General features: G+C 37.8%; 1 protein-coding gene across 1 annotated transcript; it reads left to right on the top strand.

Moving 5' to 3' along the window:
• Positions 1–419: 419 nt before the first annotated feature.
• LOC309586726 (protein adenylyltransferase SelO-like) lies at positions 420–27,198 on the top strand (the record flags this gene model as incomplete). The annotated part of the gene is made up of 19 exons (XM_082304086.1): positions 420–624; positions 1,864–1,982; positions 2,229–2,357; positions 3,112–3,176; positions 3,280–3,336; positions 3,436–3,534; positions 8,887–8,954; positions 9,660–9,747; positions 11,572–11,641; positions 12,270–12,342; positions 13,113–13,196; positions 15,202–15,331; positions 15,999–16,043; positions 16,131–16,212; positions 16,303–16,395; positions 19,355–19,434; positions 20,305–20,348; positions 26,159–26,238; positions 26,575–27,198. 19 exons carry the CDS (start codon positions 420–422, stop codon positions 26,695–26,697), a joined length of 1,734 nt encoding a protein of 577 aa, XP_082160212.1. The 3' UTR covers positions 26,698–27,198.

Raw genomic sequence — 27,198 nt, 5'->3', positions numbered from 1 at the left:
GGCGCCGGGAGGACATCCGGGCGGGCGGCGGGCCCCGCTGCGTCTCGCCCGCCCTCACCGCGCCTCCCGCCGCTCCCTCGCGGCGCCCAGCGCGGCTGAGGGCCGGGCGCGGGAGCGGCGCCACCTGGCAGGGCCCGGCCCGGCCCCCGCGCCCGGCCGTGGGACGGGGCTGGGGCTGGGGCTGCCGCCGCCGCCCTTCACCGGGGACCCGGCTCTGCCAGCCCGCCTGCCGGCCGTGTGGGGGTGGCCCCCCCGGCCCCGTCAGTGCGGGGAGAGCGGCTTCAGCGGCAGCCGCTCTGCCCGTCCCGCTCGGAGGAGGCACCAGCTCTCCCCTGCAACCTCTGTGAAGAGACAGGAGAGGAGGGCTTTTTCTGAGGGGAGGGAGGCTTCAAGCCCGTTTCTTAGGCGGTGTGGGGGACATGTGGTGGCCGCCCTGGGTGGCCGCCTGGCTGGCGTGGGCCTGCGGGGCCGGGGCCGGGCGGCCGGCCCCGCTCTGCGCCGCCCGCGGGCTCTGCCCGGCCCCGCTCGGCCCCAACGCCTCGCAGCCCGAGCCGGCTCGCTGCCAGCGGCGGCGGGGGGCGGCGGACCTCTGCGCTTGGCCCCTCTCCGCCGACAGCCTCCTAGGTGCGCCCTGCCCCCCCGCGCCTCCCTGCGCCCGGCCCTGCCCGCCGCTCTGCCTGCGGGTTGTGGCAGCTGCTAAAGCAGTAACTAAGTGAAGACTTTGCATTCACAGCTGAATACTTACTACTTCTAAAATTAAAGCTAGATTGGCCATAAGGAGCTTATACATATATATATATATATAGGCAATTTATCGTAATGGAGAGACTCAGAAGTCCGAATTATGCATTAATGCAAAATTCATAGCCTGACGCCTGATTTGAAGTACACAAAGCTGTATAGCTCTCGGGCATACAGAATTGCCTGTAATAATAAAGATAATTTATATGATAACATTACAGAAATAATTTCTTCGAGGGGTACAGTTACTTGTGAGCATTAAGAAAGAATAATCAGTGATAGATCTTGTGGCAGCTGGCTGTAGCAGGATTTGTCGTTAGAGGTATTGAGAAACATGGCTAACGGCAAGTCTCCAGAGAGGCTAGCTAACTTACAATTTTTACAAAACAGTGACTATGAGGTACTGGGATTTTATAATTAACATGGAATCATGAGATTGTTGCAAGCAAAAATCCATAAAGATGTTAAAACATACAGTCTAGTGTTTTAAAACAATATTTGTCCTCTGTTACCACGGCTCAGAGCGCAGAGGAGGTCTGAAGGAAGAATGAAGCACATCTTTTGAGTGCATATGTTTTGCTACAGCAAGAACTGCATCTGCCGACCCTTTCGTTTGCTGTTCACATTACTCAGAGAAGACTTCAAGCTGGTTTCTTAGGTTACTTGGTGATCGTCGCTCCATGCGGACTGTGTGCCACAGTTACTGGTGCACAGTGACTTAATCTGTTGCACTACATCATTCAGCTGTGGGGACAGCTGAACTTTTCTGTCTCATGCAAATATCTTTCAGGGTTGCATATCACTGAGTGCAATATAAAACTGCCCTGAGACTGTTCTAATCACAGTTAATTGAGTCTACGCTTAAATATGTTTTAGATCTCAAAACTAGCATGCCGTGGCAGTTTCTTTAACTGCAGAATTCAATCCTTTTAAAAAATCCCAAAGAGAATAAAATCCTGAACTTATTTGGGCTTGCTTTTCATGCAGGTTTAATATACATTGTGGTAAAGAGTCGGGTTTTAATTGTTTCTGAAATATTTTGATTGAATTTAAGAGGAAAGGTATTAAGAATAATATGATTGATTGGTTTTTTTTAATTTCTTGTCTGTTTCATGTTTACAGATCCGTTTCCAATTGATGTGATCCAGGAAAATTATGTCCGTAATGTGAGAAACTGCATTTTTTCAATTGTCTATCCTACACCTTTTAAATCTAGAGTTCGTCTTGTAGCTGTTTCAAAGGTTAGCTATTATTTTTTTGTTCCTTTCTAATTAGTGGAGATTGTTAATACATGTACTAAAATACATTTTAATATTCATATGCTATTTATTGTGAAAGCATCTTATCAATATATGCTTTAAACAAAAAGAACATTTAAAACATATTGTGAGATGTCTTTTAATAACAAAGTCTGTAGAGAAAACATATTCATTACCACTGAAAATTTGATCATATTCAAGTACCATCTGTATTATTTTTTTCTCCAGGAGGTTCTTGAAAATATATTGGATCTTGATATATCTGTCAAAGGAACATCTGATTTTCTTCAGTTCGTCAGTGGTGGGAAAGTGATACTTGGGTCTGTTCCATTGGCCCATAGGTATGGAGGTCATCAGGTAACTACAGCGCTCATTCTTCCAGGTGGAATTATGTAGGTCGTTTCATGTGAATTATACCTTGATAATACCTGTAAGTATATAAGTATATGCCTGTAAGTATATGAACACCTATGAACATTTTGACTGTAGATTTTTTTCTTCATAAGGGACTGCAGATGGAAGAGAACTATAATATTTTTTCACGGTACCATGTCTATTTTCTCTGCTTCTGTTTATGCCAGAAGCAAATTATCCTTTTAACTTCCGTTAGCTGCGGAGTCTGCTTAGCACCCCTGCAGCCTGACAAGCTCTGATTCACGATAGGTATTATCAGCTCAGAGGAGTGAAGAAGGACAGAGCCTCACTGCAGTACTGTGATTACTAAGAGTTAAGTTTCATTGAAATGGGTAAGATTATTCATCGAAAAAAATGGTAGAATTTGATTTGTAATTTCCAGTTAAAAAAAATTACAAGCTGTGTCAGTTTAAAGGCTCATTATACAAAAGAGACAGGGCTGTAGCTGTACGTCATAGCTGGAAGGTAGAAAAAAAAAATGGGGATTACTGGCATTACTCTTTTTCTGTGGTTTTCTGATTCATTATTAGTGTGAGTGTGTAAATACAGCTTTAGGGAGCAATATCTTAATGACTACCTGAGCAAATGTGTCATTATGTTGTGTAGATCACAGAGAACCTACATGTAATTTGTACTCTTTCAAGTGTAACTGCTATAAATGATAGAAGAAAATAACTTGATTTTCATCTTTTGTCAGTTTGGTAGCTGGGCAGGTCAGCTGGGTGATGGAAGAGCCCACTTGGTCGGAGTATATACAAACAGGTGTGACATTTTTTTAAGTGACTGATTCAACTCTGTATTCTATTTAGCTGTTTAATGCATAGCCCGAGGTGTACTGTTAGAAATGCTAATGGTATTTTTGCAGGCATGGTGAGAGGTGGGAACTACAGTTAAAAGGGTCAGGAAAGACCCCATACTCCAGGTAAGTTGCAGTTAATCTATGTACACCAAAACTGGACGTTTTCGTTTTGAAATTTGCTTAGATTTTATGACCTATTCCTTATTTCTCTGTTCTCCATAGGAACGGTGATGGAAGAGCTGTGCTTCGCTCTTCTGTGCGAGAATTTTTGTGTAGTGAGGCCATGCACTATCTTGGAATTCCTACAAGCAGAGCTGCTAGGTATTTTTCTTTTCTTTTTCACAGCATCCTAATTTAAGGGTAATTTTATGGCTGAGTTCCATTGAGCATCAGTAAAGCAGGACTGTTAGTTTCCAAGAGGATAGATCTTTCTTTTCATATGTATGCAATCAGAACAAAATATATCTCTCCAGTTTCATAGATATTTGGATAAAACTTTCCAGTAATAGTGAGCTCCAGCAATTAATCCATTCACTTTTGTCTTTGGTATGCTTTAAAGTACTACTTCGTTTAAATACGGTATTGTGTACTGTCTGTGTCTTGTGGTGAACAGCTGTTGTTCACTTGTAAGACTGTCTTAACTGAATTACCTTAATTTGAAATCTGCTTAATTTTGTAAAGAAAGTAAAAAATGGAAATTAGATTCAGTGATTATATCTGACACTAACTCCCCTCTCCAGCTTCTATGATACTGCAATCAAGAGTTTCTTCTCTTTAAAAAAAATAAAATTGTTCTCTTCTTTGTTGCTCACCAAAAAACTTGCAAAAACAGCAGGACTAGATTCCCGGCCTGTAAATAATAATAATAATAATACCTTTAGTGTGTGGATAATCAATGAGTCTATTAATACATTTTACGTGGCTAATAAGCGAGTCTTTTATTACACTGAAGTTAAGCATTTGGATTAATTTTTCTGGAATCAGGCCAAGTAGGAAAATGTTGAAAGTGGCTATTTCTGTATTGTCATAGTCACCTAGCTGCAATTTTTAAGATTGGTAGGAAAAGTTTTCAATCAGATGGGTATTGGAGGTAGTGCTAAATGTAGGTAATCGCTCTCAGTTCCTTGTTTGTGCAAACACTCATGAGCAGAGAGAGATATTTCGTAAAAAAATAATTTAAAACTAATTCTGTTTGAACCAAAGAAGACTAATACATTCACTCATTTGGATGATTTTCTCAGAATTAAGTAAACTGAATTTTTCAGATGATCATGTTTAAAATGTCAAGTTCATTTTGTGTTCCAAGTAGCCTCACGTCTGTACTCTGGCATTTCAGGCTTTAAAGAAAGTAAATGTTCTGCAGAAAAGGCCTGTACCGAGCTGCCACATGGCTAGGTGTCTGTATTTGCAAAGTGTCTGCAAATCTCTCTGTCATTAATTCTAACCCATTTGCTCTGTTGAACTGCAGTGTTTGTAAAGGACATTTTTGATGGTTTATTCACTGACTTCACCTTGAGACCCTTTGCTGTTGGCTGTTAATGCAAAACTTCAAATCTGTCTGAATATCAGCCAGAAAGCATCTGGCAAGGTTGTAGCCTTTCTTTGCTGTCGTCTCAACAAATTGTTCAGTGCAAAACCAATATGAAATTACTCCTTAACTGTGCACAAATTCTATTGAGTACACAGTGTGCTTTAGTTCTCTGCTGGCAAATTGGTTAAATGCCTGGCTCTCTTAACTGCTGTACAAGCTCTCCAGACTGTTTGCAAGACTTCATTTGGAAAAACCCCAGCTGATATCCGTATTCTTCCCGATGGGGAGCTGTAGTACTGAGGCTGGTGGGATGCACTTACAGAGGTCTTGTCAAGTCTTGGCAGAAGTGTGGGGAAAAACCGTACGGCTTATCCCAGAACACCCAGCAGGTTTGTTTGCTCTATTAATTTTAAGTACTGTGTTCCCAATGGGGTGCTACAGCTTTTGACTGTACTGCCAGATAAAGAACACTTCATATGGTGCCATTTCAGTCACATACTGGGACTACCAGTGAGCAGTGTTATGCATTAGGTCAAAAAAGTGAGCCAATATGCATAGTTTTCAGAGTGGCTCTTACTTGCATAGGGCTTGATGTTCATGCAAAACAACAAGCAGAGCACTTGGGAGTGTAAAGTCCAGCCCTTAAACTAGAGCCAGGGGTAGGGAGGGATACAATCCATCCGTCCTTCTGTGAGTGCTGTTCCAGCTTCTCTGGTGTAAGAGCAATTTCAGTGCTCCGTTTCCTGTGTGTGTGTGTGTGTGTGTGTGTGTGTGTACATCTGGTCTCCTGCTGCCTTCTCTCACGTAATGGTACTTACCAACTACAGGGACCATTTGAAAACTACTTTTATAGTGGGAATGTAGGTATCTTCATGTGGCTGCTCAGCTACCTGGCCAGCTCTTAAGTGTTGCACGTCCATTAACTTGTATTAGTAACTAACCAAATGTTGATGCCCCCGTGGATTTTTTTGTCAGTAATGAGAAGTGCTGGTATTCTGCAGGAATTTTGCAGAGGGTCTGCTAAGAGTTACATAGTCAAAAAGAAACAACCCTTCTGGCAGAGGTCTGTTCAAAACAGTAAAATTTAGTAGCATTATTATTCTGACTCCTGTCCCCTAGTGCTCTGATGCACACAATATTTCATTAAGTGTCTGGGGTTCATTCCCTGTTTTTGAAAATTTTTGTTCTTCTTGAAGGATTAAGATTTTCTTCTTCCATCTCATTTATGTCAGCACTTTTTGTACTTTTGCCTACAGACATAACAATCATATATGATTGTTTCCAAAAGAGTCTTTTTTTGAAAAAAATTCCTAATGTTGCTTGTGTCAGTACAGCTCCAGTAACAGGAGCAGATTGATTTCTAGATACTTTTTCCCTCCTTCTGGAACAATTCACTGCCAGTTCTTTGCAGTTAATAGAGAATGTTCAGTTTGGATAGCTACTAGATACCTTCAAAAATACTGAATATAGTAATAATAATTTAGGTTCAAAGCCACAGTTACTGTTGCAAGCAACTGCACTGTGTAAGAATTCAGACAAATCATTCCTTTTCATTATTTTTTGTACATATTTATGTTTATATGCATAACCCACATTTTTGGTCCAAGTAAATTTTTTCTAAGATTTTGATGCTAAAGTATGTAAAACCAGAATCTAATGTACTCTCAAAATTTAACACTTGGGAGTTTTTAACTCTGTGACTGTCTTCAGTCATATTTATGAATGGAATATTAGGTTTGCCTCTTGTCCTTTTCTGTGTACCTCCAAGGAAAGTTTGGTTCTGTCTTCTGTGCAGTCTTCAACTACCTAATAGATAGCAGCTATAAGTAACTGCATTAAATTTCAAATAGCATGCCACCCAACTATTTTGAATTATAGAATCATAGAATAGTTTGGGATGGAAGGGACCTTTAAAAGTCATCTAGTCCAACCACCCCGCAACGAGCAGGGACATCTACAACTCGATCAGGTTGCTCAGAGTCCTGTCCAGCCTGACCTTGGATGTTTCCAGGGATGGGGCATCTACCACCTCTCTGGGCAACCTGTTCCAGTGTTTCACCACCCTCATTGTAAAAAATTTCTTCCTTATATCTAGTCTGAATCTACCCTCTTTTAGTTTAAAACCATTTCCCCTTGTGCTAATGCAACAGGCCCTGCTCAAAAGTCTGTCCCCATCTTTCTTATAAGCCCCCTTTAAGAACTGGAAGGCTGCAATAAGGTCTCCCTGCAGCCTTCTCTTCTCCACGCTGAACAACCCCAACTCTCTCGGCCTTTCTTCATAGCAGAGGTGCTCCATCCCTCTGATCATTTTTGTGGCCCTCCTCTGGATCCACTCCAACAGGTCCATGTCTCTTCTGAGTAGAAGAATGTTTTCCAGTTATCAGCGAGCAAAGATAAAGGAGAATTGTACAAAATGAGCTACATTTTCCTGCTGCTAGACTCTTGAACAAGAAGTCGTTTGTGCCTATCGAGGGGACAACACCTCTTTCAGAAGATAGCACCAAGCATTACTTCTGCTGGATTGTCAGTGTAATCCCAGTTGCTTTGGAGAGAAAACTTCCTACGTGTTAACCTTAGGGGAATATGATGCCCTTGTGTCACAGATGAGTGTTTAGGTCACTTAAGGAATCACTGTCAAAGATATTTGCAAAAGTGATTTTAATAGGAATTTATAAAAGTGTGATTTAACAAAGTTCAATGGCAAGGTTCACTCTCTTGATAAATGAATGGAAGAGAGAGAGAGAGAGAGAGAGAGAGAGAGAGAAAGGGAAAATTGAGATAGAAGAAAATATGAATAAGAAAATCTATACCTACACTATAAGGTACCTTTATTTATCCATATTGTGTGTATTTCACTAAATTTGCGATAAGTTACTAGGTACCTTTATTACGCCTATTGTGTGTGTGTGTGAATCGATTCAAATATTGTAGTAAACCCTATTTAATCACTTTGTAAATGCTAAATTAACCAATAATTAATTACTGTTAAATTCCTGTGATTCTCTCTTAATTGTGCAAACATATATAATCCTTAGACATAAACCGTTGACAAGTCTGAAACTAGGTTTGGGTCCAGCCGCACCTAGGCTCCTCTCTGAGAAGGAGCTTAGAAAGCAAGGGGGTCCATTCTGAACCTTGTGACTCAAGAGGAGGGCCTCCTTTACCCCCGTTGTATTTCCTTCTATCTCAAATTTCCCTTTCTCTCTCTCTTTCATTCATTTAATAAGTAACAGAGTGAACCTTGCCATTGAACTTCGTTAAATCACACTTTTATAAATTCCTATTAAAATCAGTTTTGCAAATATCTTTGAAGGTGATTCTTTAAGCAACCTAACCACTCATTCATGACACTTTGCATATTTTGTGAGGATTGATCCAATTTTATTTTTCCCTGATATAACAGAAAATACAGCGAAATCACTTATTTTATTTTGTAAAATGAATGTAAGTTATGAAATATTTTAGAGTAAGCAAAGTTGTTCCAAGCACTCACAAATCTCAATATTTGGATAACCATGGAAATTTATAGGATGTGCAGAATTTTAAGGCAAATGAAAGGAAGAGATTGTTTTTAAAAATCCAAGTACGACTGGCAGTGAAGAAGGGATAATTATAATGTATAATCAAAATTATGCCTTTTTTGTGTGTTGATACTATTTGAAGAGTTCTCGATTGCTAAGGGTCCCAGATCTGTCGCCGAAGTTCCTGAGACAACAGTTTTGGCTCATGTAAAAGGCAACCTCCATGATGCAACAATTTGGTTCCTAATTTCTCTGTCCTTCTAATTTCGCTGTTGTCCTCATGGAAATTGTGACTTATTTCATGTTATCATCACACTAATCAGTCACTGAGGTTCCAAATGAGTGCAGTACTTTATTTGAATGCAATCCCCTCCCCAAGAAGAGTGTAAGTAATGGAAATTGGACAACATTGTAGAAATACAAAATAAATGCATCTTGCTAGTGAAGCTTGGTAAGACTCAGCTTACTGTTTTCCTGTGTCATTTGTAAATACCAAGCTATGCCAGCAAAAAGATCTTTCTTTTTTGAAAGAAATAACGTTATTTAAAATATGACTTGATCTTCATTGTAAATTATTTTTCCTGAGATAACTTTTTAATGTTCATTTCTTGTTTGTTACAGCTTAGTTGTAAGTGATGATGATGTGTGGAGAGACCAGTTTTACAATGGAAATATTAAGAAAGAAAGAGGTAATGAACACATTTCAAAATAATATGTTGCAACACTATAACTTAATTATCCATTGCAAAAATGAATTTTAATATGTCACATATGTGTAATAAAAAGTACTAAATAGGCTTCATTTCATTTATTAAGATATAAAACCTGTCCTGAGAAAATCAGTCTCAAATATATCTTAGTTAAAGAAATGAAGCCTTATGAACAGGTCTGCTATGATTGTGGCATATGTGTTGTAGGGGTATAATTTTTATTGTCACCTGCCATTACAAAAATGATATTGAAAACTAGGAAAATTTTCCATTGTTCCGATAGGAATACTAGGACAGTGGGAACGCTACTGTGGCTGTGCCATTGCTACATCATCTACACCTGCTCTGAAAAAGAATGGGATGGCACAGCATGGGGAAAAACCTATTTATGTTGGTTCTTTCTTTGTTCCTAGCATCTCTGGAGTAATTCTAGTATTAATGCAGTACTGGAATTTTGCCTGTGTTTGCTGGTATAGCAAATTAAGCTTTATCATTAAAATGTGTGTATAATAAAGTAATATACATATTCATCTCTTATGCGTTGAGCTTGCTTACAAAAATACCAGTTTAACTATGCATATATAAATTCTGTGTCTATAGAAACAACACATGACAGCTGTTACTATGGAACTATTTTATTTTCCTGATACTCTGTTTACATTTAAACATGTGTCTATATTTAAGGTGCAATAGTGCTACGTCTTGCCAAATCATGGTTTCGTATAGGATCCTTAGAAATCTTAGCTCATTCTGGGGAACTGGACTTACAAAGGTTTGAATTTAATCTTCATAGTAACAATGTTATTTTTCTTAATAATCAAATATATATTAGAATGCATATATGCAGTTGGAATTTAGACATAAATTATTTGGATAGGAAGACTGTATAGTTTAGAAAGATAACCTGCTATTATTATACAAGCATACAAAAGATCTTACCTCATAAGGGTAAAACCCCTAGATGTTTTTGAAGGCCTGGATCTTACAAAATGAGAAAGGTTTTATAGCTGAAATAGTTCTGGTAACTAAGCACTAGGGAGGAGTTGTTTGTTTTGGAAAGATTTGTAAATTTAAAGTATAAGTTCCTACATTTCTTATAGTTGTCTGTGAAGCTAAATTAACAGAAATACTGAATAAATCACTAGCATAAGTATGTTGCATGAAGTATGCTCTCCAGAAACATGCAGAACCAGGGAAGTATACTAGGTAAGAAATTATTGCAGTTTTAAGCCTCTTAGCAATATTGTGCGTCAAGCAATTAGCATGACAAATTTTTAGGTCTACTGTAAATATTTAGAAGTTGGTAATTTCTTCCCAGGAGCAATAGAAATTGTTCTGGGGTGCTTAAAAATGGCGAAGAGCTCATAGCAGCAGTTGTACATTGTAGTAACTGATAATTCAATTTAACTTCCCACATCACTCTATGCTGTCTTTCTTTCCTTTTTTTAAAATCTCACAGCAGGTTTTAGTTGTAAAACTAAAAATACTGAATTAAGGAACTGATTTTAAGTTTTGTTTTGATTTTTTTTGGTTAAAGTATTTGTGACCCATTGGATTTAAGGAGCATGTAAAGATCACTTGTACTAATACAAAATAGATGAGACTGTCCTGCCTGTTTTGGAGGGAGCCTCAGAAAGAGTGGCCAAGAGCAGGCCAAGGCCAGTGTGACTGTCTGTGCTTCCTCCTCAGAGAAAGTCCTGAAAGAGGATGTCCTGGAGCAACCAGCTAAAGTTCAGAGGCAATAGGTTGGACACCCTCCTAAAGGTCAGGTTGCTAGGTACTGTGATGAATTCATCACAGTTTGAGGAGAGTTCAGTGATTTGCTCCAACAGCCTGACTAGAAGGTAAAATCTAGGTACTTGTTTGCATAGCTGCACAACCCTCGCCCAGGTCCAACCCTCGCCCAGGTCCAACCCTCGCCCAGGTCACCTACCCCACCAGTATGTTGTGCTTACAGCTTCCCGTGCCAGTGGCCCTGGCTGGCTCTGACCACAAGAGGGTCCTACAGGGAGCTCCTAAATGTTCTAAATGCCAGCTGCTCTACTTTAAAGCTTTACATCTGTAAAGAAAGATATGCATCTGACAGGCATTGCAACTTTTAGTGCATGTATCCCAATTTCCTGAGCCTGTGTTGTAGGACTATGCAGCACTGTCTTGGGAATAGCCAGTCACTATGGCAAGTAACCCTTCTCCATAAGAATTCAGCCATAAAATTTTCTTCGTGAGAATTCTGATGTAGAATTATTCCTTGTAATCGCATACTTTTTTTTTGGATATGCAAACTTTTTTTCCCTAAAAAATTGATATTACTGCATGCAAAACCAGATCCTGGTGTGCTCTGGAAGTTTAACACATGGGAATAATTTTAACTCTACGTGGCAGTGTCCAGCCATATTTATGACTGGAACCTTAGGTTTTATCTCGAAGCATTTGGAAAGGCTTAATCCAAGAGTCATTGGAATAAATAGATTAAGTTTTCTAATAACTGTTTGCAGCAAGCTGTAGATCAGCACTTAGCTGTTTGCAAACAAGAATTTTGAATGATCAGTTCTAAAGTACCAGTTTTGTTTAAAGAATTCTGCCTCTCCTATTACAGAAGATTGCTAGACTTTATCATCCAGGAACATTTTCCATCAATAGCCATAAATGATTCAAATAGATATCTGGTAAGTCTTTTTTAAAAAAGTCATTTTTATTTTCCACAAACAAGTGAACAAAAATTATACCAAGCTTTTCAAAGTTTCAAGTTTTAAAACGTTTTAAAATTTGAAGTAAGCTTCCAGGTTTTATCAGCGCAAGTTTGTTAATTCTCTTCAGTAAAAACCTGCTTCTTGAAGTTTTTTTCTCGAAGTCAAATATTAACATTCTTCACCATTTTCATTATGGAAATGTTTATTGGGAAGCTTCCATTTTCAGTTATTTTTTGTTCTCTTACTGTTCAGATTTGAAGTGAGCAGTGGTCATGAAGTGATGAATTATGCTTTTTCTAGTATAAATGTAGTATATATAGTATATACTAGTATATACACTAGTATATATAGTGTCTTTGTTTCTTCTTTTGACTTTTTAATTTCTTTTAGGGCATCTGTATGTACTTGTTTAACTATAGTCTTTGCTGGATAAGGTTATTGTGCAGTTACATCATTTAGAATGTGAATGAAAAGTCCTGACAGAGATACATTTACAAATAGAATGTATGACATATTTCTAAAGTGAATCAAATGTTTATGTTATTTATTGTATTCCATATTTTTGATTCAGAGGACTTGAAGTAAAAGATGTGTTTGATTTTAGGAATTTTTCTCTACGGTCGTATCAGAGACTGCAAATCTGATTGCATTGTGGATGTCTGTGGGGTTTGCACATGGTAAGCTGCAGTGGGTGGCATTGGCTTTACAGGAGTGACTCTTTATAGTCCTATACTTAAAGATGGCTTTTGTCTCTTTGTCTTTTCTCTCTTTGTTCTTCAGTTCTTCTGACGTCTTTGCCTACAGCAGTATCTGTTATGCATTAATATACAATTTTTTTCGTAACAGTGTTAGGAACACTTTCTGATCTTTCAAAGCATGACTGTATGTGACAGAAGTAAGAATAGCAAGATTATGGGAGCAAGAATTCTCAGAATTGTTGTAATAGTCTGATGTACAAAGACCATGTATTGATGTCATATATAAGTTTAATTGCTGTGAATTTGATGCATCTACATAAAACCCTGGCCTTTTATAGTGTATAGGATACAGTACTGTCCACCTTTGTTTCAGATTTATATTATGAAAAATAAAATAGCGCTGTCTTGCTAATACAGCACCCAGTCAACTTGCAAGAAAGCAGCTAATGACCAGTTTGCAAGATGCTGTTTCAATACTGTGTAGCACTGAAAGGAAAAGGAAACAGTGCCACCTAGGTATAGAAACCAGTTGCAAGACAATGTCGTGAACAGTTTCTCATTTTCATACTTAAAATGCATGCCAGGTCAAGAGTAAGAGAGACAAGTTTATTTTCCAGAGTCTGATTTCTGAAAGGTAACTGCTCTGAAGTTCTCTAGATTCAGTCTGTCTATTTCACAGAAAATTTTCTAGAGACTACAGGGTTCAGGTGAAATTTTAACTTTTGTTTCTCCTTGTTGCTTAATTGTAGGTGTGTGCAATACAGATAACTTCAGTTTACTGTCCATAACAATAGATTATGGTCCATTTGGATTTATGGACTCCTATGACCCAAGTGAGTGTAGCACCTGTTTTTAAATATAATTTTTTACTTAAAATAAATTCTTTATATTAATTTATGTAGTTTCTGTGTGCATGAAAACTCCTAACATTATTAGCAGAAAAATCCCAAGCGTGTGTATTGTTTGAAGAGTTTTAGGAAAAAAATTGTATCAGACACCAGTGTTATGATATACTATACAGGTTGCATTTCAAGTGCTAAAAGTCTTGTTAATGAAATATTACTATTAAACCCATTTTCATGAGAATGTTTCCAGTTGAACCTCATCAATTGAACAGATGCTACAACAGAAATCTAGAAAACTAAAAATTGCATATTGCTGTAAGAAGCCAAAAGCAAAAGTGGTATACAGTAACTTTGCATGCATCATGCTCTAGCTTTATAGTCACAGCAGCTAATTACATGTTGGAAGAAACCAAATCAAACCTACCCTGTCACGGCAACCTTTCTTTGAAAGTATGAACTCAGTCAGAGAGGTTACATCTGAGTAAGCTTCAGAACAGCAGTGGTTATCTTGCTATCTGTTTTCATGAGCCTCAAATTAAGGAAATCTCATGAGAATAAATGTCATATTGTTTCTATTGTATTGAAAAAACAGGGCTTTTCTGGTTTTAGATCTTTCTCTATATGGTGGGTTGACGCAAGCCAGCAATTAAGGACCCACCGGCCACTCGTTTACTCTCCCCTGCTGCGGGCTCAGGGAGAGAACTGGAAGAGCAAAGATGAGGAAAAGCTCATGGGTCAAGATAAAGACAGCTGAGTAAGTGAAGGGAAAAAAAAAGGGGCGACCAACAAGTGATGCAAAGGCAATCACTCCCCACCTCCCACGACCAGGCTGATGCCCAGTCAGTCCCCAAGCAACAACTGCCTTGGAAAAACTGCCCCCAGTTTTTACTGCTGAGCATGACATCATATGGTGTGGGCTATCCCTTTGGTCAGTTGAGGTCAGCTGTCCCAACCGTGTCCCCTCCCAGCCCCTTGCCCACCCCTAGCCTAACTCGCTGGGGTTGCAGAGTGAGAACAGAGAAGGCCTTGATGCTGTGCAAGCACTGCTCAGTAATAGCTAAAACATTGGTGTGTTATCAACACTGTTTTAGTCACAAGTCTAAAACACAGTGCCATACAGGCTGCTATGAAGAAAATTAACTCCGTCCCAGCCAGAGCCAGTACATGCTAGAACCAGGTGAAATGCTTTAGAGTTAAAATTCAGATTTGAACCAATCACCAGATCTGACAGGTGTGTCACAGGTCTCCTCCTTAATGCTCCGTTTGTTATTAATGTCCTCTGAGGACTTGGGCAATGCTGTGTGCGTTGATCAGCTTATCTGCATTTGATCTGAGCAAGGGGTTCATACTGCAGCCATTCAGAGACTGGTGCTGTAGATATGCGTACATTTATACATTTTACTTCTGGATACCTGTAACTTGCATAGTGGATACTTATTATCTCCCAAATAATAGATTTGCTTACTGGAACATATTAGTCCTAATTTTTATGTAAATACATAAAGCTTGCTTGTGCAACTGAAACAAATCTTGCTTAGGTGGCCTATTTATTTAAATACATGTTTGTACATGTTACTTTTCCAGAAATATTTATAAATCCTGAATCTGGTTGTACAGTTGTTTGTTTAGTCTGTGTGCTAAATAGCAGCACTATATGTAGTAAAAACATTGAATAAGACTGGTTTTAGTGTAAAAATGGTCTTTTTCTGTTTAAACATCTGAATTTATTTTGTATCTTCAAGTAGGAAAATGTCACTTGTGACACATGGGAACTTGTCTGTGAAGGATGTATTCCTTAGATTTGCAAATGATAGATCTTGAGTCAATTCACCGTAAATAAGTATCCTTGTGATCTGATTTTAAATATTTAGTAATTTTAGGGCTTTTATTAGTTTGCTGTGTAAGTATAAAAATGAATGCATTTCAATATTTTAACATTGATTGTTTATTGTAATTACTCTGTTGTGGAAAAGTAATGTTTTGTTTGAAACAGATTTTGTTCCAAACACATCTGATGATGAAAGGAGGTATAAAATAGGAAACCAGGCAAATGTTGGGCTGTTTAATCTGAGCAAGCTGTTACAAGCTCTAAAACCTTTATTGGATCCCAGGCAAAAGCAGCTGTAAGTAATCCTTAAAATATCTTAATGTTTAAAAGAGCTAGTGAGATGGGAGACCCTCTCTTCACCATATGCATAGGAAAGAAAGGGATTAGCCTTTAAAATCTATTTTTCTAAGTGGAAATTGATTCTGAATTAATTATTTGCCAGAATAAGGTTGGAGGGAGGAGAGAAAGGTTTTCATTGGTCATAAATAATAGCAAAATATGACTGGAAAGAGGTCCTAGACGTTGTGTGGTCCATTCTCCTTTCACTAAGGTAGGACCTTTGCCTGTAGTTTTCTATTCTAAGTTTGTCTAGCTTGTTCCTTAAGATGCTCACTTGTGAAGACCATACATCCTCCTGAAGTAAGGAGGTAGTATTTTAATATCCTGTTTTAAAGATTCCTAATATGAATCTTCTTTTCTGTGGTTTAAACTCATGACTTCTTCCTCAGTGTGAAAACGAAGAACATCATTGTATTTTTCTTCTTTGCAGCAGCTATTTATGTATTTGAAGCCTGTTAAAATGTTTCCCGTCAGTCTTTTTCCCGCTACAGATCCCAGTTGATTCAGAATATCAATGTTTCTGAGATATCAGATGGAAGTTTTCATTGTTTAGTGTACAGTAGGATTGTACCCACAGTAGTATTTTAATTCCATAGAATGTGACATTTCTTTTGTTTTTGCAGAGCTTCACAGATTTTGGAGGGGTACAGTGAGCGCTATTACATCCGGTATGCAGTTCCAGAAGTCAAACCTTCTAGTCCCAATACTATAAATTATATTATGTAACACTTTCCTTACTTTGTGACTATTTTCAGTTTCACAGAACTATTCAAAACAAAATTGGGTCTTCTTGGGGAGAATGAGGATGATAACTATTTGATTGCTTTCCTCCTAAAAGTGAGTTTGCTTTGCTAATTTTGTTGGCGAACATCTGAACTGATACCCCATACTTTAAAAACACTGAGAGAAGTATCTTTACTTCACTAGCTTATGGAAGATACAAAGGCTGATTTTACAATGACATTTCGACAGCTCAGTGAAATTACTGAAGACCAGTTAAAGGAGCTCCATATTCCTGAGGTATTAATACAAGTAAATCAAGTTGGACATAACCCTGGTATAATAGAGGATGTCTCAAACCATGATTTGTCTGGGAAATGTGTCATTGTAGCATTATTAAGGGACAGGGAGACTAATATACCCATGTCGTGCTACTACCCCATGTTAAGCCTGTGTCCGGTGACAAAGGATACATTAACGAAGAGTGCTAATGAAAGATACATTAATGAAGAGTGCTGAAGTCAGATTTTCAGCCTCTGGTACAGGTCCAATATGAGTAGTCATAAATATTCATACACAGGTGGGAATGTGATTGTCTTCACATTTAAGATGGGTCTGCTAGGAAGAACTTTCCTCCCCCTCCCCCCCTCCTTTTTTTTTTGTTTTGCTTAAGAATACCTTCTGATAGTATTTTGTAAGACACAAGTGAAGTTGGACAGTGCTCATAAGGAAAATTTCAACCTCGGGTCAATCAAACTATTCCTAACATGGGTTTACTAGGTGGCCTAAACCTCTGCTGTTGGGCCCATCAGCTTGTCTCTGTATCTAATGGTAAGAGAGAAAGTGAGATCCCATCTCGTCATAAACTCTTGCTAGAATCTCAGCCCATAGTGGCCTCTGCCCTTCCTTGGGCACAAGATTGGTTCTAAACGTAGCTTAAAGCCTAAGAATACATTTTGTTATTGCATCCTGCTCAGCCTGCTATCTCATCTTGTGTTGCTGCTAACTCAGCATAAACTTATTCTTCAGGACCAAGTATAACCATAAAAGAGATGAGAGTATTAAAATAAAAGAGATATTAACTTCTTACCTGGATATAGTGCAATCTTTAGAAGTAGAAATATAGCTGAAATGTTTAAACTGGAGTGAGATGCTAGGCACGTAATAATTGGATAAAAATGCAGAGGGGAAATTGTGAAGAGAAAGCTTGTAAGTACCTGATCTGGAAAGAAAAATAGGAAGCCTTTTTGCAAGAGCCAAAATTATTTTTTTCTTTTTTTCTTCAATACAGTGCCTTTTCCATGTGAGGAATATTGTTCGCTTTGCCTGGGAAACTTCATTGCCTCTCCCTAACTTCTGACTTATTTCTGTTTGTCTTTGAATCTAATTTAAAATGAGAGCAGGTGGATGTTTTAGGGAGCGGAATGACTGTATGTAAAGCATAGAATGAAAATGAGGAGTTAATGTCTCTTTTTCCAGTTGTGTCCTAGATCATTAAGTGATTTTGACCAAATTCTCTGGTTTTCCTTGTTTTCTTCTGTTAAGTAAGAGGTCTAACCTGACCTTTTCTATGAGCTTGAAGCCATTAATAGTTAAAAAGTTGAGATTTTCTTGTGGTAAACAACAAAAATACAAAGAGCTGTAGCTTTGGATTTAATCATTTGTACAGAGGGGGTGAAAAGAGGATGGGTGTGTTTGTAAGAGCAGGTATTTTTGTTGTAGAATACAAGGGATTTTTCCATTTCTTAGTGGCCTACGTGTGACAGGAAGAACGGAAGCCACCCTCATGCAGTATGGAGCTGCTCCCAGCCTACTGCAGTAGTGGCATTTATGGCACCTCCATCTCCCCTTCTTCGAAGGTGCAGGCTGAGGAACTAACGATCGTGGTGTAGTTGTGACCCTGCTACTACACCGAGGGTCATTTCCAGCCTTCACTTGGTAGCAGCTGACCTTTTTTTCCCCACAGTTAAATGATTGAGCCCATAAGTTCTGAGTCCCAAAACTGATGTGGTAAAGCAGGTACAATTTTATGCTGGTAAAAAGTTTTATTTTTTTTAAAGATTTTTTTTTTTTTATATTAGAGTAATTTCACCTGCTGTTTATTCACACACTAATACTTTGCCAGCAGCAAAGTAAGTTCCTGTATTGGTTTGTAGATCACTTATATTTTTTTCAGCTGCACACCAAACTTGACCTAAAAATGCCAGAATCCTTTGGGAACACTGCGGGAGTCCTTACATTTAGTATTAACTGGAAACATTCTGAAATTCCTCCTAAAGCAGCCCAACCCTGCACACCTTTGAACAAATGCTTGACTCCCACACTAACCTGTTATCCACCTGCCTGACCCTCAGCTCTTACACACTTCTGTAATTTTAACTCATTTTTATACTCAAATGTGGTTTTCATACTTCTTGACTCCCATTCCTTTAAAAAAACCACAGATGTGATCAAAACTTTGTTTTGTTCTTGTTTTTAATTTCCCTTACCTAACTTTTGCCCTTCTTTTTTTTTTTAATATCTGCTGTTTACCTGCTTTTATCTGTGTCCATTTCTTTCTAATCTGTTCTTTCTCTAAAGTTCATTTTTTGTCTGTGAGCTTTGGCTACTTTCTCTCAACTGAGCAATATGAAGCAGCTGTTAGCTCAGTGTAGGCAGCCAGGGAAGCCTAGTCTGTGGTGGTTGTCCAACACTGGAAGCAGTAACCCCAAGCTCTGGTTTCTCTCTGTTTGCCTTTTCCAAGTTCTGTCTCCTCACCCTTCTTCCTGTCCTACTGTCTCTATTCTTCTCTTCAGTCTTCTCCTATCCCTGTAGCCTTAAGTTTCCCTTTTTCTCCACACCTTATCTTTCTTTATCAGTAAATTTTCCTTATTCCACAATTTTTTGGGAAAAAAAAGTCTCTACAAATAGATCTGATCCACATACAAAACTCAGAAGAGAGTAAAACCTGTAGTTATGTAGCCTAAAAAATAAAATAGGTCAGACAATAAGCCAAGGAAAAATAGGGGCGAAGTGCTGGAGGTGTTTAGGTAGAATTTGCCATAACAGAGATGGGTTAATATGGATGTATCATGCTAGCAAAAAGAAATAATTTAAATACAGAGGGAAAATACTAGTAGAATTTTGGGGCAGAAAATTCCTTGAAGGGTCGTCATATGTTTCCCTCTTAAATACTTTTAATACTAATTTGCTTACTTTGCTTTTGCTTAATAGGAACAAAATTCTGATTACCCACCATTAACTGTTTCTTTCTCTTTAGGAGTTCTGGGCTCTCCAGGATCTGGGTAAACACAAGTTATTTTCAGAATGGGTTACTATGTACCTCTTGAGATTAAATCGGTAAGTCTGATGCAGTTTCAAGTGTAAAGATAACACCAGATGTGTATTGGCCAGAAGCAGGCAACTTTAATCTGCAGTGATTTTCCATAACCTTTAGCAGGTCTGGTAAACTGGCCCAAACATGGTTTCATTTGCCTTTTTTTGTCTTTATGGTTCTGGATTGTGCTAGATTCCATAATAGTTACTATTGTAGTTCTGTTTTGACACACAGGTACATAAAAATGACATGGGAGGAGTGGTCTGTGTTTTTTGTCCTTCATTGAGCAACTGATCAGATTTTTTTTGGTTAATAATTTTTGTTAAAATACTGGTCCTACAGATTCAGTCCAAGAATCACAAACAGGCTTTGCAAATACATAGGAATGAATAGTGTTTCATTACTGGTAATACATATATTTTTTACTGTGTAATAATATTGCTTTAGTATGACAGGGGGTGGAAGTTGAACAGTTGTGAATACACAGACTGTGTTTGGCACCCGCTGGTACTGCCTAGGTAGGGACATGCATGTTAGAGCTTCTACCAATTCTTTTGTCTTAAATAAAAAAAGAATGTAACGTGTTTTCCTTAGTCATATATGGTATGCATGGCTGATAGTAGTGAAAAGAAGTACATATCAGGTACTTGAAAATTTTAGTCAGTAAATAAAATTCTTCAAAGAATCAATACAAGATACAAAACCTACAGGAAAGTGTGCAGTTTTTTTCAAGTCTAATCATTCTTAGAGATTCACACCTGCTTCCACTGAACACAAAAGCAGAACACAATGATTTTAATAAAAGTCAAATACAATATTTCTAAAAAATAAGCATAACCCTTATTAGCTAAAGCACTTTCTTATTTCTTCTTTTGGTTTGTTTTTCATGTTAGTAACAAGGGTGATTCAGACACCAAGAGAAGAACAAGAATGACAAGTGAGTAAAACAATCCAAAGGAATCATATGCTTGGAGATGGCAACTATCTATTTACATAGGTTTCTTTAGTGTTAGTTATTTTTCCTTTTGAGGAGAACTAAAATATACTGTTTTTCTGAAGAGGAGAAACTCTCATTATGCTGCTGCAAATCTTGTAATACTATACATCCACTGTGGCTATCTCTGGTTTCGCCCACTCTTGTGATTAGAATCTAGCCATGTGTGTATGGCTAGACCTGTGAATATATATCTACTTTTTACATAAGTTAATGATCAAGAAGTTCCTTGGCTACCATGAGGCTTGCTTCCGCCTTAGGAATCTTCCCTTTCCCTTAAAAAAAAAATGAATCCTTAATTTAATTGTCTGTGTTTATGAAGCAATTGGTCTGGCCCAAACCCCTTCTGTTGTGAATACAGTCGTAGTGATACCAGTTGACTGAGGCCTAAGAGTGTGAGATCATGGAAATGCACCGGAACTACTAGTCCAAGTTGCTCTTCTTTAGATTCCGCTGGTTTGGAATGACAGAGCACATGTCCGTTCATATTTTGGGTGACTGAAATCACAAGTGATGAAGACCTCATGAAGAAGGCTTTTCCTGTCAGTATCCACAAAGGCTGCTCTCACCTGTGTCACACCATATGTGAATATAGGCATTGAAGCAATCCAACTCAGCTGTCCAGCTATGGTCTATTCCATATCAATCCTCATTTACCTACTTGTTTATTTTTCTTTATTTTTATTTACCTTTTTCTATTTCTTTTTTCCCTCAATTTTTTTTAGCCCCTTTTTTACAGTTTCCATTTGGGGGTTCAGGAGATGCCAGGCCTCCAGCTTGTTCCATGCTTTGGTGCTTGTGGACTTGATTCATTTTTTTTTTTCCCCCTGTTGATTCCCTTTAAGAACTTAAGAATTATTGGCCCGTGGGAACATGGTTGTCTGTATCTTGTTATGTCTCAAGTGGGGCTTTACCTTAGTGTCTTGAAATGGTGGATGTGCTCTGGCTGCTCCCCAAGTTGGAACTCTTCATTGCAAAGTAGGGTGCTCCCTGAAAGGGCCCCTAGGATTTGATTTCCTTGTGAGAAATGCCCTTCCTCTTCTGCTGTATCTGCTTTTCCTGAGTGCAAGCAGCATCTTTTCCTTGATCTGTACTTTCTTCCTTTAGCAGTCTGTGAATGTGTCAGTTTGCATTGCTCAGAAGAACATTGTTCTTCTCCAGTGATGAACCTTTTTTGATAACATCAGGAAAGATGCTGGTAGGCATCCTGTACTGGCTCAATGGACTAAGATGTGTCTGAGTGTTCAAATATGTCCAAATCCTTTCTATATGTTAAAAAGAATTCAGGTTTCTGGTAGGCACTCACTTTTTTTTTTCTGCACCTAGAGAAAAAACTCCTTACTTGTGAGAGGACTATCTAGTCATGGAAGTCAAAGGTACTTTAATTCTCCAGGTTATTCTAAATATAAAATGGTAGAGGTACTACATTTAACTGTCTGTCACAGCAGAAACAGTGGATATGAAATTGTAAGAATTATTCAGGGAGAGATTTTTTTGGATCTGCAGTAAGCTGTGGTAAATTTGTGAAACTTGCCTATAAAAGACAATGAGCAACTGAAAATCTCTGGCCAAAAGAGAATGAAGGAAATGCAGGATCTGATCAAATTCTGCACAAGAGGTATTATAAGGTTCAATGTTACGCTGCTTTGCAGGGTGTTTTATTCTCATTTCTAACAGAAATGGCTGTACTCTTTTGTTAGATATTGATCGGCTGCTTTCTTCAAAACCTTTAAGTGATTTAGTAGGAAAAGGCAGGAGATAGCACTGACTTTCAGTAGTAAGATAGACAGTAAAAACTACATAGGGCACAATTTATCATCCCATGGACCTTCAAGCTTGCATCCAGATTTTCTAACCAAGGCTGTATCCATTTTTAAGAACACTAATTACAATTTTACATGTATTTTTAGAAAGTTAATTTTTAGACAGTTACCAAGAAGAAAAGTTTGGTTTATTATTTGTATTTTGGTAGGGTTAAGAAGTTTCAACTGTGGGACTCTGAGGCTCTTAGCTCAACTACTCTTTTGAGGTTTCGACCTCCCCTGGTTTCCTCAGCTAAAATGTAATGCTGAAAACTGTCTAAACACACTTTATTTTTCTATTTTTTGTGAATACACTTTTAGAGAAGATCATGACATTCTGAGTTTTTATTCCAAATCAGAAAAGATCCTAGTTTGGGGATGATCTTCTGCAAACCAGCATCGTGTTTTTCCACACGCACCTTGGAGGATCTTATAATACAGAAGACAGAGGAAACGAGGAAAAGGTTTTGCCTCCAGGATCACACTTGTGCTAGTGGTCTCAGTTTTGGTAGCAGTCCAAAACTTGATACACAAAGATTCATGGTTAAGTTAGTTACGTTTTCTTCCCTGTGATTGGTCATCACTCTCTATTCATACAGGAGAGCTGCAGTTTCTAACAGGCTACTGATGTTAATTTGTTATTGTTTTATTTAAAATTTAATTTTCCTTTTAAAATCAACAAATCTTGTTACATTTTTGCTAGCTGCTCCATATTATAGCGTGACTGAAGTTTCTTACATAGTTTTTTTTTGTTGTTGTTACTCTCTTTTACATCTACACATTTAAATAGATCTCGTAGATGCCCCTTGTGGTCTCTTTAAATTTTTTTTTGTTGTTGTTTAAGTATTTACTTGTAACAGCTCTCCCTTGTCAGTACAACTTGCAGCAGAAATCTGGTTCAACTCAGTCACCTGTGCATTTTTACCCAGCATTTCATGTTAAAGACAAAACTGTCGTGGCCCTCTAGATTTTTATATGGGTTGGTGAGTCCCACTAAATTTCGTATTGCTGTCTTTAGTATCGACTGACCTTGAGTATATCGCCATTAACAGCTCATTATTCATCACCTTTCCCTCATCATTAGTAAGTGTAGTAAAATATCTCACTTCTCAAAGTACATCATTACATTTGAAGTTGATCATTTATTAATGATTTTTTTTCTCTCTTCCTTTAGTTTTTAGTAGCACTTTATCTTGTACTGCCTAAACCTAGTTCCTTAGGAGTTGATCAAAAAGTTTTGACAATCCAAATCCCAATACAAGTCTATAATTGTACTTCTTTACAAATTAAACATGTAAAAAAAAAAACTGTAGACCAGATCATAAAATGCTCATAAGGGCACAGAATTTCTTCTGCTTTGTCCTTTTCTTCTCTGGCTTGTCTTACTCTTTCGTAATTATCTTGTCACTTGTGTTAATTACAGATATTTTTAACGCCACTGTGAAACTTGTCAGTTTGCAATTGTTAAGAATATATTTCTGGGACAAATATTCTCCTGCTAGTATGAGTCATGGTTTTAATGGGAATTATAATTTTTTGTATGAGTCATATGTTAACTTCTCCACCTTTTAAATATTCTTTTTATATTGTTACCACACTTTACTACTGAAAACCTATTTACTGGATTAAATCAAATACTTGGCCAGGGCAAATTATTTTGCCCAGTGGGAAAACACTAGTTTTCAGCAGTTAGGGGAGGGTGTTGTTATGACTATGTAGAGGTTATCAGGGTTCCAAATAGCTAGTCCTATTTATTGGCTTTTGTTTAATATATGTAAGTACATACAGAACAGCGGTAATATGAAAAAGAAGAATGTCTGTATCTGTGTGGATTGCATCTCACTCCTCGTTCTCATGGAAGTCAGCTCCCGGACACTGTGCCGGAATGTTGTTCTATTACCCGGGCAGCTTTTATAAAGGAGGGGGTGGCAGTGCCACCTGAGATGCTTCTGGTTTCAGCCCATGTTCTGATCTCTTAAGAGGGTTTCACCTTCTCTCTTCTGGCAGGAACATGAGTGGTCAGAGTGCAGCGCTTAGAGCAGAGAGTGGTTTTTTTTTTTTCTTTTTTTGTCCTTTACTTTTCTAAAGAACATAAAAGACCCTTTGTGTAATGCTGCTGTATGTCAAATCTTGTGGCTTAAAATGGCTATCATTCAGTTCATGTATTGTGATTGATACATAAAATAATCATGCAAGTGTTGTTTCACTGATTGCATAGCTTCGGTAAATTCTAGCTTGTTAGCTGGTTAAATGGTGCTTTTTAGAAGCAGTGCTTCTTACAGAGAAGTCCGTTCACTGCACTAGGCACTATTTCTGTATGGGGAGCTATTAAATATGAATGAAGTCCTGCGATTGTCTGACCACAGAACCTTAGGAGGAGGCACTCATAGCTTTTCTCAAAGACATCAATTGTCTTGGTAGTCAGCTAGGATAAACAAGTTATGTTTGCAAGCCGAAGCAGCAGTACAAGGAGATGCAAGAACACAGTGAACTGGGAAATGGAAATAGATTAAGTTTAATCCTTTTATCCAAAAATATTGTTTCTGATCATCCCCCTCCTAATATAATTTATTATTTGTAAATAAAATAATATCATAACTAATTAATTAGAGGAATTGAGTAGAGGGAAATTTGGGATGGTGATTTTCATGAATACTCTGCTTTCTCTAATACCCTCTTTCAAATATGCTGTAAGAGTATTCATAAGAATATTTTATAAAGCTACATGGATTTTTTTGAAAGAAATGTATTATATAAAATATGAGGTTTGATCTAACATTCATTCATACAAAATCTACTGGGACATCAAGGGAAAGGGAAGGAACAGATGAAGTTTGTGTATGTCCATAAATCTCAGGCTTTTGGTTTCAAGTCCATGGGTGATAGTGCCTCTGGTATCTGATTAATCTCTTCAGGTAATGTCAGCTACTGTATTTGGGAAAATATGCAGACCAATGTCAAATTAAGACTTACAATGCAAGCTTGAAATGTTTTGTTACAATTAATCTGTAACATTGTTTTGATCACTAATTAAAGGGAAAACTTTCTGAAGCAGAATCCTAAGCTTTAATTGCAGAGCAAAAATCAGAGTTGTGTTGACATTATCTGCTAAAAAATTGATAATAAAAGCCACGTGTGCTTATGAGAATTGTCCTCAGCATACAGTTTGACAGAACTCCTTTTATGAGTCGGTAGTTGCTGTCCTGTAAGATACAGCCTGGGTTACTAATTCAGCAGTTGCATTTTCAATGTCCTTACAATCTCCCTGCCACTAATCAGGCACAATCAGCCTGGAGGATGCCAGAGAAGCAGTGCAGCTGTCATGGGTATTTCCAAGAAGACACAGCAGTCAGTTGTGGGAAAAACTGTGGACCCCACTTCCAGGAAACTAAAAGGAATGACAAAGTTGAAAAAGTAGTTTCTAAAAAGTACAGCTGAAATCCAACATTAAAGGCTTTTATGGCCAAACTTTTGATATATGATATAGAAGAAGGAATATCTAAGTACATATACTTTAATGAATATCTGAATAATTCCTTTTTACATTAAATAATATTATATTCATTTTTATGATCTCCAGGAATGTATTGACAACATTGAAATACGCTTTCCAACAACGTAGCAGGAACCTAGGCCATGGTAAACTCATCACATTTGAAAAGTCTGCTGGTGTTCCTAACAGGCAGTCCTTTGTGTATCAATGTGATGCTCTATACTGTTCTGATTTTTGTTTGGCACTTTGGCATTACTGATCGTGCAAGTTTAAAAAAATCCTTTTAGCAGCTCATAAAAATAAATAGATTGATTCATTCCTTTTCCTTTTTATGCATTTTTTTTCTTGATCTGAAAATTAAACCTTCTTGAAGATTTCAATGACACATTTCAATGACTGTGGTTTGCTTTTGTTGAATATGTCTAACTAAATTTAACTCAATTTACTTTTGGTTTCAGCTGTTAATCCTAGATACATACTTAGGAATTGGATGGCAGAATCAGCAGTGCAAAAAGCTAATTTGAATGATTTCTCAGAGGTAAAATTATTTCTTTCTTTCTTGGCATATTTATTAATATTTGGCATAATTGTTAATGAAAGAGTTGTTGCATTTACACTTTGAACCTGTATTACATTTTGACCAACATTGTACTATCTAATACCAATTACTATTAAAAATATTAGCAAAACTATTAATAGGATTAATTATAACATAAATAGTAGTGACTGTATTAATAGTAGTACTAATAATAGTAAGCAACTCATGGAATAGTTTCTGGAGCCAGGGCAGTGCATAATATGAAGTGGCAGAGACTTTTTCTTGTTTGCAGGAAAATATTTTGTATAAAAACTTACCCATTTTAATTGCTTCCAGGTTCATCTCCTACAGCAGATTCTACAACATCCCTTCCGGAGACAGCAGGCTGCAGAGAAAGCAGGCTACTCCCTGCGCCCCCCAGCTTGGGCCAAGGATCTTAAAGTAAGCTGCTCATCCTGAGAGAAATTCGAACAAGCAAGAAAAACGATCAAGGTCGAAGCTCAGGCCTTCAAATGGGATTAATGGATCAAGCCACAGGAGCTTCTCTCCCTTACACTTTGTGGAATGGAATCTGCTACTCTGCTAGGCAAGACAAGGTCTTGACTAACTTTATAAAGTCTAAAGATTAAAGAAATGGACCACTATGTATGGTTGCATCAGCAAATTATATTGGCATTTATAACTCTGCCCTTCATATTCAGCTGTGCATTAATTTTAGTCCCAATATTTAAGTTCTGCCAAACTGTCACGGTTAACCTCTCAGAATTCATGGCTGATCAGGTGGGTCTCTAACTTTTAATGGCTGGTCAATTTAAAATCCATCTAAGCTCGTTTTAATCATACAGTATTTTGATGAATGTTCTTGCTGTTACACGCTCTTCAAATATAATTGTATTCTGAAGACATAAATGTTCTTACATCTTTTGCAGAGTTGGAACAGAGGATCATTGTACACTTAGA

The sequence above is a fragment of the Platalea leucorodia genome, assembly GCF_965183815.1.
Source record: "Platalea leucorodia genome assembly, chromosome: 1".
Lineage (NCBI taxonomy): Eukaryota > Metazoa > Chordata > Aves > Pelecaniformes > Threskiornithidae > Platalea > Platalea leucorodia.
The sequence above is the reverse complement of the archived record's forward strand: the minus strand, read 5'-3'. Positions and strand labels throughout refer to the sequence as shown.